At 46.4% G+C, this 17,767-nt stretch overlaps 1 protein-coding gene across 2 annotated transcripts in view; it reads left to right on the top strand.

The window, feature by feature from the left end:
* MOCS1 (molybdenum cofactor synthesis 1) overlaps window positions 1–17,767 on the top strand; it is an 87,176-nt gene that overhangs the window by 50,161 nt on the left and 19,248 nt on the right. For both annotated transcript variants that reach the window (XM_068232722.1, XM_068232723.1), the window contains exons 5-6: window positions 3,678–3,739; window positions 12,836–12,947. In XM_068232722.1, the coding sequence (XP_068088823.1) occupies window positions 3,678–3,739; window positions 12,836–12,947 (174 nt within the window). The remainder of the gene's footprint in view (window positions 1–3,677; window positions 3,740–12,835; window positions 12,948–17,767) is intronic.

The following is a 17,767-nucleotide window of genomic DNA, read 5'->3' as shown; positions in this document are numbered from 1 at the left end:
TCCACCCACAGCACAAACAGAGCTGCTTGAGGTATGCTAAAGCACATTTGGACAAGCCAGCTTCATGTTGGAATAAGGTGCTTTGGATTGCTGAAACTAAAATTGAGTTATTTGGGCATAACAAGGGGCGTTATGCATGGAGGAAAAACAACACAACTTTCCAAGAAAAACACCTGCTACCTACTGTAAAATATGGTTTCATCATGCTGTGGGGCTGTGTGGCCAGTGCAGGGACTGGGAATCTTGTCAAAGTTGAGGGACGCATGGATTCCACTCAGTATCGGCAGATTCTGGAGACCAATGTCCAGGAATCAGTGACAAAGCTGAAGCTGCGACGGGGTTAGATCTTTCAACAAGACAACGACCCTATACACTGCTCAAAATCCAGTAAGGCATTCATGCAGAGGAACAAGTACAATGTTCTGGAATGGCCATCTCAGTCCCCAGACCTTAATATAACTGAAAATCTGTGGTGTGAATTAAAGAGAGCTGTCCATGCTCAAAAGCCATCAAGCCTGAATGAACTACAGATGTTTTGTAAAGAGGAATGGTCCAGAATCCAGGCTCTCATCGGAACCTACAGGAAGCATTTAGAGGCTGTAATTTCTGCAAAAGGAGGATCTACTAAATATTGATTTCATTTCTTTTTTTGTGGTTCCCAAATTTATGCAACTGCCTAATTTTGTTTAAACAATTATTGCGCACTTTCTGTAAATCCAATAAACTTCATTTCACTTCTCAAATATCACTGTGTGTGTCTCCTATCTATATATATATATAATAGAGTAAGTTCCTCAACCTTCGAGCAAGAAGAAGAAGTAGCGCCCCGCCCCCAGGGCATGCCTCAACCTTCAAGCAAGAAGAAGTACTTTGCATGAGAAAATTTATGCGTGTTCAAACACCAAGTTTAAGGCTTCTTTTCCACGGACTGTGTGCTCAGAAAGCAGTTACCAGGCAGCAGTAAGCAGTTACCAGGCAGCAGCAAGCTGTTACCAGGCAGTAGTGAGCAGTTGTAAGAGTTTGAGAGTCATTTACTGCCTATCAACTGTCCCTGGAAAAGAGGCCTACCCTAGCAAGTCTGGCTTTGCAAATCTGGCCTAATTGGCTATTCATGAGGCAATACTCATGCAAATTTGCTTTTGCATGCCAAACTATGCAGGGTCTAAAAACCAATAAAGCGGTCGCCCTGCTGCATGCCAGTGATGAGCGAAAATGCAAAAATTTGTTTTGACAAATTTTTACAGAATTTTCGCCTAATTTCGTTTTGACAGGCAAATTTTCCATCTAATTTTTTCGCTTTAATTTTTGCCTAATGCCAGTCATTTTCGCGTTACTTGCGTATTATTGCGGACATTTTCCGCATAAGAGCATTAGCGTCCGCATTCAGAGAAGTTTCTTGCGCATTATTGCGGACATTTTTCCGTATAAACGTCCGCATAGACTGAATTTCCATGCGGATTATTGTGGACATTTTTCCGCATAAGGGCATAAGCATCCGCATACAATGAATTTTCGAAAACGCAAATATTTCTGAAGATTTTTGTGAAATTTCGCCAAAAACGAAAACGGGATTTTCGATGCGAAAATGACTTAGGTGAAAATTCGCAAGCAACACTGCTACATGCTATATTAGCACTATCCAGGAGCGCCACAGGGAGGATTCCCAAGGCCCCCTTTTTATACAACCGGGGGGACCGCGGGGTCCCAGGCTCTCTCACTGCCTGACAACCACAGCGGCATCCCCCGGAGGGGGAGGCTAGGTGGCGCAGGCGACCCCCCTTCCCCCCCAAGCGTGGGCAGCGCCGGGGAGAGCCGTCCGCACCCACCTCCCAATATTAAAAACAGGCACTTCCCTTAACGTCCATTGCATTCTGCTACATGCGCATTAACTTGGGGGCACCACACGAGAAAGGAGTGAAACATGGGTCACCCTGAGCTTTAGAGCTCAGGGCTGGCTCACATACAACACTCTGGGGGGGGGGGGGGGGGAGGACAAGCGCAGACACCTAACTCCAGGGCTCACACCACCGGAGCAAGCCATCCACCACCTGCCTCCAAAGGATACAAACTGCAAAAAATGCTTTCCATGAGAAAATTAATGCGCATGTAACAGAACGCAATGGACGTTAAGGTAAGTGCCTGTTTTTAATATTGGGAGGTGGGTGCGGACGGCTCTTTCTGGTGCTGGCCACGCTTGGGGGGGGGGGGGGGGGGGGGGGTCAGCTGCGCCACCCAGCCTCCCCCTCCGGGGTGCCGCTGTGGTTCCCAGGCAGTGAGAGAGCCTGGGACCCCGCGGTCCCCCCGGTTGTATAAAAAGGGGGGCATTGGGAATCCTCCCCGTGGCGCTCCTGGATAGTGCTAATGTAGCATGAACTTATTCCCGCAGGGGGACCGCTTTGTGGTATTAGTTTTTTGACCCTGCATAGTTTGGCATGCGAAAGCAAATGCATATTTGCATGAGCATTGCCTCATGAATAGCCAATTAGGCCATATTTGGAAAGCCAGACTTGCTAGGGTTAAACTTGGTGTTTGAGCACGCATACATTTTCTAATGGAAAGCCTAAAGGTGGGTACACACATCAGATAAAAGTCTTTGGAAAATGAAAGATCACAGACCAATGTTACCCCCTTCCATGTAGTATGAGAGCCATACCTACACAGTTTATTCTATTGAGCTGAACTCCCCATCAGATAAAATGTTTTGCAAGATGCTGCACACAAAGATGCTGTACACATGCAACAGATCAGTATCTGCAAAAGATCTGTTCCTGCAAAAAAATCAGTTTCTGCAAAATGCATTCATAGTCTATGATATCTGCAGATCTCATGCTGGGCATACACGGTATGTTTTCTACCGTGTAATCGAGCCGTGTCCGATACCCCGCCGGATCGATTCTGCGCTCGATGCGGGCGGGACAAAAGAAGAAACGAGTGGAAAATAAGAAAGCGCTCGCGGGGACGAGCGGGAATCGATCCGGGCGCCCGCGGGGACGAGCGGGAATCGAGCCAGCGGCTCGATTACACGGTAGAAAATGTACCATGTATGCCCAGCATAATACACACCTTGTTTGACGGACATTCATCTGCAGATCAGACAATCATCTGCAGATCCAAAGATCCATCCTGGTTGATCTGATCTGCAGATGATTGTCCGTTAAACAAGGTGTGAGATGAGATCTGCAGATATCATAGACTATGAATGTATTTTGTAGGTACTGATCTTTTGCAGGAACAGATCTTTTGCAGATACTGATCTTTTGTGTCTGTACAGCATCTTTGTGTGCAGCATCCTGCAAAGATTTCTATCTGATGGGGAGTTCAGCTCCATAAAATAGACTGTGTAGAGTATGGCTCTCATACTACACGGAAGGGGGTAAAATTGGTGTGTGATCTTTGATTTTCCAAAGACTTTTATCTGATGTGTGTACCCACCTTTATTCTTCTTGCTTCAAGGTTGAGGCACGTACTCTATTAGATAGATCGAAGATGCGGCGTATGCTACGACGCGGGTCGGCTAGTATGATATACTTAACCAACATTTTTTTACCGTAACGACCAACAATTTATACAGGAAAATCATGACGATTAACAACGTTGCCCAAACGTTCGCATCCCACTGTATATGTATGGTATAAAGTAAATCTGCCCCTTAAATCTTTTATCTCTTTGTTCTACAGGCTTCCACAAAGTCATGGAAGGCATCAGCCGTGCTGTGGATCTGGGGTACAATCCCGTCAAAGTGAGTCAATGTAAATCAAATTGCAGCTTAAAGTGAAACTGGAGCGGAAAATAAACTAATGATATAATGAATTGTATGTGTAGTGCAGATAATTAACATTAGTAGCAAAGAAAAGAGTCTCATGTTTTTGTTTTCAGTTATTTATAGCTTTTTTTTAAACATTGCATCATTCTATAATATATGCAGTTTACAAACTACATGCTGCATTTTAAACTATGAAACAGAGCAGAGCTAATGACCCTTTGAACCCCCCTGCAATAAAATCTTATGTGAAGTTGTATTTCACTGTTTTTGATGTATAAGTGATTTAGAAAACAGCATTGTAGCCAACCGAGAGCTCAGAGAAGCTCTTTTGTATGGATAACAATTGAAGTTTCTTAACTCTTCCTGTACTGGAAAACAATGACAATGATTAAAGGGATTCTGAAGTTAAAATAAACTTATAATGATTTGTATGTGTAGTACATCTAAGAAACATTTAGCAGCAGAAAATATTGTTTCCAGTACTGGAAGTGTTAAGAAACTCCAATTGTTACCTATGCAAAAGAGCTTTACTGAGCTTCACAACTTTCAAAGTTGCAGAGAGCTCCGTCTTCTGAAGCTTATTATAGCAAGTGTCTGTCACTGTGTTTTGTTTTTCTGCAGAGGAAAGTTCAAAATGTCACTAGCCTGCTCTGTTCATTTAGAATGCTGAGTAGCGTGTAAACTGCAAATATTAGAGAATGATGCAGTGTTATAAAAAAAAAAACTATATAACAGAAAATAAAAGTATGAGACTATTTTCTTTGCTACTAATGTTCTATTATTTATGTGTACAACACATACAATTCATTATATCATCATTTTTTTTTCGCTTCAGTGTCAGTTTAAAGTGTGTACACATATCCTGATTGGTCAATTTTGCCACCTTCATGTAGTATGAGGGGCTACAGATTTTGAATACTATGAACAGATTGTGCAGGTAAGCTCTCACACTAACATGGAAATGGTTAAGTTGGCCAACCAAGATTGGATGTGTGTATACATTGGCATTCTGATTCATTCATCAGATAGATCCCTCTTGGTCAGAATCTGATGAGAGAGGAATATATTGCTGTCACACATCTGCACTCAGATGTCCAATAGATTTCAGCATGAACATGTATGTGGCGGCAGTACTTGCGGTGGGATCACGAGGTACGGGCGCCCCCGGTGGCGATGTAGAGAAGACTAGGGACATAGGAGGAGCGCATCAGGGAACAGCTGAACCAAAACTACACTGCACACTCACCACATGTCCAGGAGGTGCTTTTTACATATAATGGCGGGACTGCCAGGAAAACAAACGCCACTAACGCCTCGCACCCAGCTGAGCACTCTCGAGCGAGATCTTTTCAGCATGCCGGATTGATGGTTTCTATCAATTTGTGCTGGGAATCCATCAAAACTACATGGCCAAAAAGATGCTAGTCAGACAGGGGCGTCCAATATATCAGCTGCACACTGACGCTGCCCCGCCCACTGCCACCAGAAGCTCCGCCTCTTGTCTACCAGCTTACAGGACAGCACATTAGCATTGGGTACAGCTGCCAGGGTGGACTGTACAGGCAATCTGCAAATCGAGTAATGTATGGGCCCCTTTAGAGTTGCATTTTGATTAGCCCATATAGTCAGCATGAAATGTGCATGCAAGTTGAGATTATTAGCCTCTCATTGATCTTCTTTGGTTGATAGTAAAGAATTTAGATTATTCAAATAAAGTAAATAAAAGGCACTACACAGACCCCCTCTGTTCCTGCCTGCATACAGGACTCGGCTGCCCGGATACAGAGATCTGATTGTGGCTTAACACACGTCCAGTCATCCCTGGCAACCGTATCCAATACTGATGTCATGTCCTGGAAGCTGGTAGACAAGAGGCGGGGCTTCTGCTGGCAGTGCGCAGGGTAGCGGCAGCCTGCAGCTTAGATATTGGATGTCCCCATCTGACTAGCATCTTTCTGGCCATCAAAAGTCCCATTAGCAGTTTCTTTGGGCTGACAGGAAATTACATCACTATTCTTTTCAACTGCAGGTGTGGGTTGGTGGGACACCAGGCAATGGTGCCCAGTGTGAGGGGTGTCATGCTGTTAACCACAGTTTCGTACGCAATTACGTTATAACTTCAAAAGCCGTGGAGCAATAAAGCTAACCATTCTGCGACTACCTAACGCAGGATGGCGGCTGCAGAGTGGCTTATTAACTCTTCCAGGACGCACCAGTGCGTCATTTCGCTTATCACAAGATTAGCAGGGAACGAGCGCTCACATGCGTTCCCTGCAGGGGGGGAGAGGAGAGGGCTGCGAACAGCTTGCCAGCCGCCATTGGCGCTGGCAGGCTGTAAATAGAAAAAAATGGCCAAAATTATGTGTACAGCGCTGTGATCTAGTGCAGTGCTGTATGGGGGGTAGCTCTGTCACTGAGCTGTCCCCAGGAAAGGCTCACAATCTTATCCCTCTCATAGGCTGATGCTAGTGGTGGATCTTGGAGGGAGGAAGGGAAAATAAAAAAATATAGCCATATTCATAAAAAAAAAAAAAAACCTATAAAATTGATTATAAAAAAAAAAACCTCGCAACAGCAATCAGATCCCACCAACAGAAAGCCATGTTGGTGGGAAGAAAAGGAGGTAAGATTCATTTGGGTGGTAAGTTGTATGGCCACTCAATAAACCGTTAAAGTGGTCTGAAACTCGTGACATAACATTCCTACTTTGTATTACTCATACAGTTATCATATTTGCTTTTGTGCATAAGTTATTGCCTGTCTACAAATTACAAGTTTCCATTTTGTAGTTTATCTTGCCCTGAAAGCTGGCATTGCATTTTATTTTTTTTTCTATTATAACTTTATTGTATATGAAAATCTTCTATTGAGCTATTCTGAACTCTGTGTGTGCCTGAAGCAGACAGCTTTTTACAGAGTGTTTGTTTACATTCCAGTTTTGATACATTTGTGTTTAAGTAAAAAATATACTGTTATCTCCACTTTGGATGCGGATTTGAAGCTGAATAGCAGGAGAAAGTGCTTTGTTTAACCATTTCAGTGATGTTCTGCTAGAATTTTTTTCTGGGATAGTAGCTTTCAAGCTGTGAGGAATCTTTTAGAGCTAAGTAGAAATGCTGACTTTTAGACCACTTTAAAGCTGTGCAGCGCTGAATTGTAAAAAATCACCTGGTCACTAGGGGGGTGTAAGCCTGTGTATTCCTCAAGTGGTTAAAGGGATACTTAAGTAAAAAAAAAAATGATATTTACTCACCTGGGGCATCCCTCAGCCCCCCGAAGCTGGATGGTGCCCTCGCAGCCCCGCTCCGATCGTTCTGTCCCCGCCGGCGGCTACTTCCGGTTCGGCGACAGCCGCCGACAGGCTGGGAACGCGGCTGATTTTCCGCGTTCCCAGCCGCTGCTATCACCCTCTATGCTGCTATAGCGTGTATATATAGACGCTATAGCAGCATAGAGGGTGATAGCAGCAGCTGGGAACGCGGAAAATCAGCCGCGTTCCCAGCCTGTCGGCGGCTGTCGCCGAACCGGAAGTAGCCGCCGGCGGGGACAGGACGATCGGAGCGGGGCTGCGAGGGCACCATCCAGCTTCGGGGGGCTGAGGGATGCCCCAGGTGAGTAAATGTCATTTTTTTTTTTTTTTTGCCTTAAGTATTCCTTTAAGGTAGTTATACCCAATTGGGGCGCATAAGGCAGTAAAACTTTTAAGTGAAGGTAGTTATATCTGACATGGACACAGATGGTGGTAAAACTCCAAAAGAGTTTCTCCGGCGTTTCCATGCCGCCCAGAAGTAAAATGCTGGGGGGGTTTTACCCGGAGTTGGCCTTTAACCACTTAACATCTCAGTCGTTTTCAGCTTATGCATCCGAGCAATGTTCACCTCCCATTCATTAGCCTATAACTTTATCACTACTTATCACAATGAACTGATCTATATCTTGTTTTTTCCGCCACCAATTAGGCTTTCTTTGGGGGGTACATTTTGCTAAGAGCCACTTTATTGTAAATGCATTTTAACAGGAAGAATAAGAAAAAAAAAATGAAAAAATTCATTATTTGTCAGTTTTCGGCCATTATAGTTTTAAAATAATACATGCCTTCATAATTAAAACCCACGTATTGTTGTTGCCCATTTGTCACGGTTATTTCACCATTTAAATTATGTCCCTATCACAACGTATCGCGACAATATTTTATTTGGAAATAAAAGAGCATTTTTTCCGTTTTGCATACATCACTATTTACAAGCTTATAAAAAAAAATAGAGAGAAATATTTTATCTTTACATAGATATTTAAAAAGTTTAGACCCTTAGGTAAATATTTATGTGTTTTTTTTTTTTATAGTAATGTTTTTGTTTTTTTTTATTAAACATTTTATGTGGGCATTTTTGGGAGGGTGGGATATAAAAGTGTTTTATTTGGGGAAATATTGGTGTATTGTAATGTTTTTGGGTATTTACTTGTAGTTTTACTTTTTGGCCACAAGATGGCAATCTCGATTTTTTTTTTACATGACCTCACTCTAAGCGTACAATGTACGCTTAGAGGGACACAGCTTCAGAAAGAGCGAAGCTTCCGAGAGAAGCTGTCGCTTTTTCAGCGGGGGAGAGGAATCAATGATCGGGCTCCATAGCCCGACACATTGATTCCGTGGCTACCGACTCCGCGGCCGGGAGTGCGCGTGCACGCGCGGGATCGGCCGCGGGAGCGCGCCTGTCCTCCTTGACGTTTTTATACGTCAAGGAGGACAAAGTGGTTAAAGTGTACCCGATGTGACATGAGATAAACATGTGTTTGTACAGTACAAAACATATTAATAACCAGGCTGTTTTACTTTTTTATTTTAATGCCTGAAAGATTTAATTTACATAGTTACATAGTTATTTTGGTCGAAAAAAGACATACGTCCATCGAGTTCAACCAGTACAAAGTACAACTCCAGCCTGTCCCCCACATACCCCTGTTGATCCAGAGGAAGGCGAAAAAAAACCCACAAGGCATGGTCCAATTAGCCCCAAAAGGGAAAAATTCCTTCCTGACTCCAGATGGCAATCAGATAAAATCCCTGGATCAACATCATTAGGCATAACCTAGTAATTGTAGCCATGGATGTCTTTCAACGCAAGGAAAGCATCTAAGCCCCCTTTAAATGCAGGTATAGAGTTTGCCATAACGACTTCCTGTGGCAATGCATTCCACATCTTAATCACTCTTACTGTAAAGAACCCTTTCCTAAATAAATGGCTAAAACGTTTTTCCTCCATGCGCAGCTCATGTCCTCTAGTCTTTTGAGAAGGCCTAGGGACAAAAAGCTCATCCGCCAAGCTATTATATTGCCCTCTAATGTATTTATACATGTTAATTAGATCTCCTCTAAGTCTTTTCTCTAGACTAAATAAACCCAGTTTATCTAACCTTTCTTGGTAAGCGAGACCTTCCATCCCACGTATCAATTTTGTAGCTCGTCTCTGCACCTGCTCTAAAACTGCAATATCTTTTTTGTAATGTGGTGCCCAGAACTGAATTCCATATTCCAGATGTGGCCTTACTAGAGAGTTAAACAGGGGCAATATTATGCTAGCATCTCGAGTTTTTATTACCCTTTTAATGCATCCCAAAATTTTGTTCGCTTTAGCTGCAGCGGCTTGGCATTGAGTACGATTATTTAACTTGTTGTCGATGAGTACTCCTAAGTCCTATTCCAAGTTTGATGTTCCCAACTGTATCCCATTTATTTTGTATGGTGCTAGACCATTGGTACGACCAAAATGCATGGCTTTACATTTGTCAACATTGAATTTCATCTGCCATGTATGTGCCCATATAGCCATCCTATCCAGATCCTGTTGCAATATGACACTATCTTCCTGAGAGTTGATGATTCTGCACAATTTTGTATCATCTGCAAAAATAGCAACATTGCTCACTACTGCATCTACTAGGTCATTAATAAATAAATTGAAGAGCACTGGACCCAGTACAGACCCCTGTGGGACCCCACTGCTAACAGTCTCCCATTTTGAGTACGATCCATTGACCACAACTCTTTGTTTTCTGTCCATTAGCCAGTTCCCTATCCATGAACACAGACTCTTCCCCAGTCCTTGCATCCTCAACTTTTGCACCAGACTTCTGTGGGGAACAGTGTTGAAGGCCTTTGCAAAGTCCAAGTATATCACATCTACAGCATTCCCAATATCCATATTAGCATTCACTACCTCATAAAAGCTGAGCATGTTAGTCAAACAGGACCTGTCTTTAGTAAACCCATGTTGATGCTGAGAAATAAGATTATTTTCTACTATGTCTACAGGCATGACAGTGGCAGCTTCTGTCTTGTCGGTAGCTTGTTGGGAATATAGTAAACATTAGGGATGCTCAACTTCGAATTCAACTGAAACCCGGATAGTTGTTATCCGGACTTCACCCTTCTAATTACAATCACCTGGGCGGGGGGTGTCAATCTTACCTAGCTGACGTCTTCTTCGGTCCGTCCCTTGGCGCCTCCCACGATGCGGTCCACGCGGCTGTCACGTGAGTACAAACACTTCCTCCTTCCAGGTTGAAGGAGGAAGTGTATAGTCACGTGACGCCGGATTAGACCACATCGTGGGAGGCGCCGAGGGACGGACCGAAGAAGATGTCAGTTAGGTAAGATTGACCCGCCCGCACAGGTGATTGTAATTAGGAGGGTGAAATCCGGATAACAACTATCCGGGTTTCAGTTGAATTCGAAGTTGAGCATCCCTGGTAAACATCACTGATAAGCAAATGACCACCATAAAAGTTTTCCTGGCAGAATACAACTTCTGAGAGCAGGGGGAGAAAAGGGTCAATAGTTCATGTATTTTCATTGTAGGGACACTTAATAGACTGCACTGAGCAGAGACAACAAAACATTTATTCTACTTTGTAAATGTTTTAAATATTAAATAAAACCATGGGATATCTAAAAAGAAAGGTCATTTTTAGGAGGATAAATACACTTGTTTTTCTCATCAGTTTATTTTCACCTTGGGTTCACTTTAAGTGGCTGCGTAGCGGGCTGACATACGGCCAGGTGCGTTCTTGCAGATGTTGCTGATTACAGCAGGCAGAGTAAAGGCTTGCGTGATGGAGAATTGTAGACAGCGAAAGTCCGGATTTTGCTCCATCACCCGCAGCCGCTGCCAACCAGCCATGTTCTTCCTCTTATTACTAATACGATGGCCTCTACTGGCAGCCCCTGGAGTTCTGGGTAAGCTGTCCTCCGGAAAACACAGCCCGTCTCTGGAAAGGACATTATTATCGGACTTACTCCAATATTATGTGATAAAATGTAAAAAGTGCTCCCCGCCAAGAATCCCTCCCTCACCTCCGAGTCAGCGCAGAGCACGTTCCCGTAATATCGCTGCTCTGGCTCAGTTCTGCCGCTGGGAGTCGGCGAGGCCCTTCGACAAGCGCTCTACCGTTCTTGCATTAATGACTTTTTTACTAAGTGCTAAGATAAATAATCCGAGTCTGTTGCGGGCAAACCTGCTGGCTTCGGCAGATGTGTAGATTTTTTTTTTTTGTAACTTTTTTCCATTTAAAGGACCAGTATCACGAAAATGTCTAAAATGTCAATTGCACGTGTATTAGTTATACATTCATCAAGGAGTAAAGTGCACTATAAATGACTTTTTACTATGATCCTGTCACTTAAGGTAGCCATACACTGGTCGATTTGCCATTAGATCGACCAGCTGACAGATCCCTATCTGATCGAATCTGATCAGAGAGGGATCGTATGGCTGCCTTTACTGCAAACAGATTGTGAATCGATTTCAGCCTGAAACCGATCATAATCTGTTGAGCTGCTCCTGCCGCCTGCACGCCAACTACCAGAATAGTGTGCACAGAAGGAGACTGGCTTTCCAACACCATTGTAAACGTTCTTTCCAGGGAGTGCTTTGGAAGAGAATAAAGAAAGTACTGAAAATCCCCATAAGGATATGGGCTTGTTCAAAATCTGTAAGATTTCTACTAGCTACTGTAAGTCACAGCTACATAGGAAAAAAGAAAATTATAGTGCACTTTACTCTAGGACAAATGTACAACTAATACACATGTAGTTTAAATTGTAGACGTTTTCATGATAGTTGTCCTTGTCAGGCTTGTCTGGCTACTTGCTATAGATCAGACTGTATACTCATATGACTGACCTATAACCCAGCCCTAACACCTGCGTACACTCCTGCCTAACAAAAACTACAGTACCCTGCAGGTAGATGCAGCATACAACATGGCAAATAGCATTTACCAAACACAGCAAGTATAGCAAACACAGTACACTTAAATAGTCACCTGAGGCCTACGGACTGAAGCAATCCAGACGACAGTAGAATCACAATACAGAGGCGTAGTCAAGCCAGGCCGGGATCAGGGCAGGCAGCGCTCTTGGAAGGTCCTTTAACAATCCGAGGTTGGCAACAGGAAATCCAGTCAGATGCGAGGTCAGGGACAAGCCAGGTCAATAACGGGTGATCAGAAGAAGCGTAGTCAGGTGCAATCCAGGTCAGCAACGGGTAATCCAATCTACAAGAAACTTGGTCAAGAGACAGACCAATCTGCAGCAAGACAAGGCACTTGGTGTGAGCGCAATCTCAGCTACAAGCTCAGCATAGGCTATCACGGGCACAGACAGAAGCGCTCACCAGATTCAAATACAAGCATCCACCAATCGGAATTCAGTGTGTCAGCTAATCAGCTGACAAGCTACTGTCGGAGCGCACACTGAGACGCGTCCTCCGCCTGCCACCCTGCACGCATGTGAGTCAGCGGCAGGGACGGCAACAACTGAATCAGCGACAGGGCCGGCGGCGTCAGCCTGCTGACTCCTTACAGTCCTTTAAATATATCTTGAAGGATAAGTTTGCCTTATGCACTGCGGAGTTCTTCTTTAACAAGTATGTCGCATCTTGTTTTCTTGATCAGAAATCATCTCCTTTTTTATCAAGTAACGCCTTCTATGCAGGAGCAATAATCATTCTGTGTACGTTTATATTTATATGATCGGTTGGAGCGGTCACTGATCCCCGTGTGGCTTTGCAGGTGAACTGCGTGGTGATGCGCGGCCTAAACGAGGACGAGCTCCTGGACTTTGTAGTGCTGACAGAGAAGCAGCCACTGGAGGTGCGGTTCATAGAGTACATGCCGTTTGATGGTAAGTCCGGGCAAGTGATAACCACACACAGATGGAGCATTGTGATTGGTGTTTGCAGGCTTTAATCGTTCTAATTTATTCTCTCAGATTTCATGTGTGCCATTTAGAATCAACAGATAATCGTTAAGGTGGCCACACACGATACAATAAAATGATCCGATTTTACAGCAATTCGATAAAAACGATTGGATCTCCCGAAAAAAATTGAAAGCTTTTTTTTGTTTTCATTCGACTGAAAAATCTGATTGGATTTCACGTTTTCTTTGATTTTTTTTTTATCGATCCGGAATGCCAGATATTATTCTTCAATCTTTCTAAAGATTGTGTGGTACATTGCCAATTTATTAATATACACACCCTAGCAATTTTCTCAGTTTCCAATCATTTTTATCTTAATTGGGGAAAAAAAGGAGGAGAGGCAGGAGGCTGCATGTACTGCCCTATGGAGAGGGAAGGAGGAGAGGCAGGAGGCTGCATGTACTGTCCTATGGAGAGGGGAGGAGGTCAGGCAGGAGGCTGCATGTACTGTCCTATGGAGAGGGGAGGAGGTCAGGCAGGAGGCTGCATGTACTGTCCTATGGAGAGGGGAGGCAAGAGGCTGCATGTACTGTTCTATGGAGAGGGGAGGAGGTCAGGCAGGAGGCTGCATGTACTGTCCTATGGAGAGGGGAGGCAGGAGGCTGCATGTACTGTTCTATGGAGAGGGGAGGAGGTCAGGCAGGAGGCTGCATGTACTGCCCTATGGAGAGGGAAGGAGGAGAGGCAGGAGGCTGCATGTACTGTCCTATGGAGAGGGGAGGAGGAGAGGCAGGAGGCTGCATATACTGTCCTATGGAGAGGGGAGGAGGAGAGGCAGGAAGCTGCATGTACTGTCCTATGGAGAGGGGAGGAGGTCAGGCAGGAGGCTGCATGTACTGTCCTATGGAAGAGGAGTGGAGGGAGGGACAGGAGGCTGCATATACTGTCCTATGGAAGAGGAGTTGAGGGAGGGGCAGGAGGCTGCATGTACTGCCCTATGGAAGGGGGAGGAGGACAGGCAGGAGGCTGCATGTACTGTCCTATGAAAGGGGGAGGAGGTCAGACAGGAGGCTGCATGTACTGTCCTATGGAGAGAGGGGCTGGAGGCTGCATGTACTGTCCTATGGAGAGGGGAGGAGGAGAGGCAGGAGGATGCATGTACTGTCCTATGGAGAGGAGAGGCAGGAAGCTGCATGTACTGTCCTATGGAGAGGGGAGGAGGAGAGGCAGGAGGCTGCATGTACTGTCCTATGGAGAGTGGAGGAGGAGAGGCAGGAAGCTGCATGTACTGTCCTATGAAGAGGGGAGGAGGAGGAGAGGCAGGAGGCTGCATGTACTGTCCTATGGAGATGGGATGAGAGGCAGGAGGCTGCATGCACTGTCCTATGGAGAGGGTAGGAGAGGCAGGAGGCTGCATGCACTGTCCTATGGAGAGGGAAGGAGGAGAGGCAGGAGGCTGCATGCACTGTCCTATGGAGAGGGGAGGAGGAGAAGGAGGAAGCTGCATGTACTGTCCTATGAAGAGGGGAGGAGGAGAGGCAGGAGGCTGCATGTACTGTCCTATGGAGAGGGGATGAGAGGCAGGAGGCTGCATGCACTGTCCTATGGAGAGGGGAGGAGAGGCAGGAGGCTGCATGCACTGTCCTATGGAGAGGGAAGGAGGAGAGGCAGGAGGCTGCATCCACTGTCCTATGGAGAGGGGAGGAGAGGCAGGAGGCTGCATGCACTGTCCTATGGAGAGGGGAGGAGAGGCAGGAGGCTGCATGCACTGTCCTATGGAGAGGGAAGGAGGAGAGGCAGGAGGCTGTATACACTGTCCTATGGAGAGGGGAGGAGAGGCAGGAGGCTGCATGTACTGTCCTATGGAGAGGCAGGAAGCTGCATATACTGTCCTATGAAGAGGGGAGGAGGAGAGGCAGGGTAGCTGCATGTACTGTCCTATGGAGAGGGGAGGAGGAGAGGCAGGAGGCTGCATGTACTGTCCTATGGAGAGGGGATGAGAGGCAGGAGGCTGCATGTACTGTCCTATGGAGAGGGGAGGAGAGGCAGGAGGCTGCATGTACTGTCCTATGGAGAGGGAAGGAGGAGAGGCAGGAGGCTGCATGTACTGTCCTATGGAGAGGGGAGGAGAGGCAGGAGGCTGCATGCACTGTCCTATGAAGATGGGAGGAGAGGCAGGAGGCTGCATGTACTGTCCTATGGAGAGTTGAGGAGAGGCAGGAGGCTGCATGTACTGTCCTATGAAGAGGGGAGGAGAAGCAGGAGGCTGCATGTACTGTCCTATGGAGAGGCAGGAGGCTGCATGTACTGTCCTATGGAGAGTGGAGGAGGAGAGGCAGGAGGCTGCATGTACTGTCCTATGGAGAGGGGAGGAGAGGCAGGAGGCTGCATGCACTGTCCTATGAAGATGGGAAGAGAGGCAGGAGGCTGCATGTACTGTCCTATGGAGAGTGGAGGAGAGGCAGGAGGCTGCATGTACTGACCTATGGAGAGGCAGGAAGCTGCATATACTGTCCTATGAAGAGGGGAGGAGGAGAGGCAGGGTAGCTGCATGTACTGTCCTATGGAGAGGGGAGGAGGAGAGGCAGGAGGCTGCATGTACTGTCCTATGGAGAGGGGAGGAGGAGAGGCAGGAGGCTGCACGTACTGTCCTATGAAGAGGGGAGGAGAGGCAGGAAGCTGCATGTACTGTCCTATGAAGAGGGGAGGAGGAAAGGCAGGAAGCTGCATGTACTGTCCTATGAAGAGGGGAGGAGAGGCAGGAAGCTGCATGTACTGTCCTATGAAGAGGGGAGGAGGAAAGGCAGGAGGCTGCATGTACTGTCCTATGGAGAGGGGAGGAGAGGCAGGAGGCTGCATGTACTGTCCTATGGAGAGGGAAGGAGGAGAGGCAGGAGGCTGCGTGTACTGTCCTATGGAGAGGGGAGGAGAGGCAGGAGGCTGCATGCACTGTCCTATGAAGATGGGAGGAGAGGCAGGAGGCTGCATGTACTGTCCTATGGAGAGTGGAGGAGAGGCAGGAGGCTGCATGTACTGTCCTATGAAGAGGGGAGGAGAGGCAGGAGGCTGCATGTACTGTCCTATGGAGAGGGGAGGAGAGGCAGGAGGCTGCATGTACTGTCCTATGGAGAGTGGAGGAGGAGAGGCAGGAGGCTGCATGTACTGTCCTATGGAGAGGGAAGGAGGAGAGGCAGGAGGCTGCATGTACTGTCCTATGGAGAGGGTAGGAGAGGCAGGAGGCTGCATGCACTGTCCTATGAAGATGGGAGGAGAGGCAGGAGGCTGCATGTACTGTCCTATGGAGAGTGGAGGAGAGGCAGGAGGCTGCATGTACTGTGTCCTATGGAGAAGGAAGGAGGAAAGGCAGGAGGCTGCATGTACTGTCTTATGGAGCAGTGGGGGTAGGGGGAAGCTGCCTATACTGTTGAGGGCAACAGTAGTCTCTAAATCACACCACTGGAATAAGCTAATCCAGTCAGAGCACCTGAGCTGCATGCTTGTTCGCAGTCCATGGCTTACCTCCAGGAATTCTGGTCCATTTGAACAGGAGAGGGAGTGAGGTAACCTATCACAGACCGAGACACAAAAAGTAATAAACCCTCAAACTATGAGCACTTTCCGCACTGTGTACGCAGGGGGCACATTTCACATCTGGACAAGGTAGAGGTACCTTTCTGCACAGCTGCATGTACGATGTATCTGGTCAGCTGCATGCACGATGTATCTGGTCAGCTGCATGTACGGTGTATCTGGTCAGCTGCATGTACGATGTGTCTGGTCAGCTGCATGTACGATGTGTCTGGTAAGCTGCATGTACGATGTGTCTGGTCAGCTGCATGTACGATGTGTCTGGTCAGCTGCATGTACGATGTGTCTGGTCAGCTGCATGTACGATGTATCTGGTCAGCTGCATGTACGATGTATCTGGTCAGCTGCATGTACGATGTATCTGGTCAGCTGCATGTACGATGTATCTGGTCAGCTGCATGTACGATGTATCTGGTCAGCTGCATGTACGATGTATCTGGCCAGCTGCATGTACAATGTATCTGGTCAGCTGCATGTACGATGTATCTGGCCAGCTGCATGTACAATGTATCTGGTCAGCTGCATGTACGATGTATCTGGCCAGCTGCATGTACGATGGATCTGGTCAGCTGCATGTACGATGTATCTGGCCAGCTGCATGTACGCTGTATCTAGTCAGCTGCATGTACGATGTATCTGGTCAGCTGCATGTATCTGGTCAGCTGCATGTACGATGTATCTGGCCAGCTGCATGTACGATGTATCTGGTCAGCTGCATGTACGATGTATCTGGTCAGCTGCATGTATCTGGTCAGCTGCATGTACGATGTATCTGGTCAGCTGCATGCACGATGTATCTGGTCAGCTGCATGCACGATGTATCTGGTGAGCTGCATGTACGATGTATCTGGTCAGCTGCATGTACGATGTATCTGGTCAGCTGCATGTATCTGGTCAGCTGCATGTATCTGGTCAGCTGCATGTATCTGGTCAGCTGCATGTACGATGTATCTGGTCAGCTGCATGCACGATGTATCTGGTCAGCTGCATGCACGATGTATCTGGTCAGCTGCATGTATCTGGTCAGCTGCATGTACGATGTATCTGGTCAGCTGCATGTACGATGTATCTGGTCAGCTGCATGTATCTGGTCAGCTGCATGTACGATGTATCTGGTCAGCTGCATGTACGATGTATCTGGTCAGCTGCATGTATCTGGTCAGCTGCATGTACGATGTATCTGGTCAGCTGCATGTACGATGTATCTGGTCAGC

Source organism: Hyperolius riggenbachi, chromosome 4, assembly GCF_040937935.1.
Source record: "Hyperolius riggenbachi isolate aHypRig1 chromosome 4, aHypRig1.pri, whole genome shotgun sequence".
Lineage (NCBI taxonomy): Eukaryota > Metazoa > Chordata > Amphibia > Anura > Hyperoliidae > Hyperolius > Hyperolius riggenbachi.
This window is presented reverse-complemented; position numbering and strand designations above follow the sequence as displayed.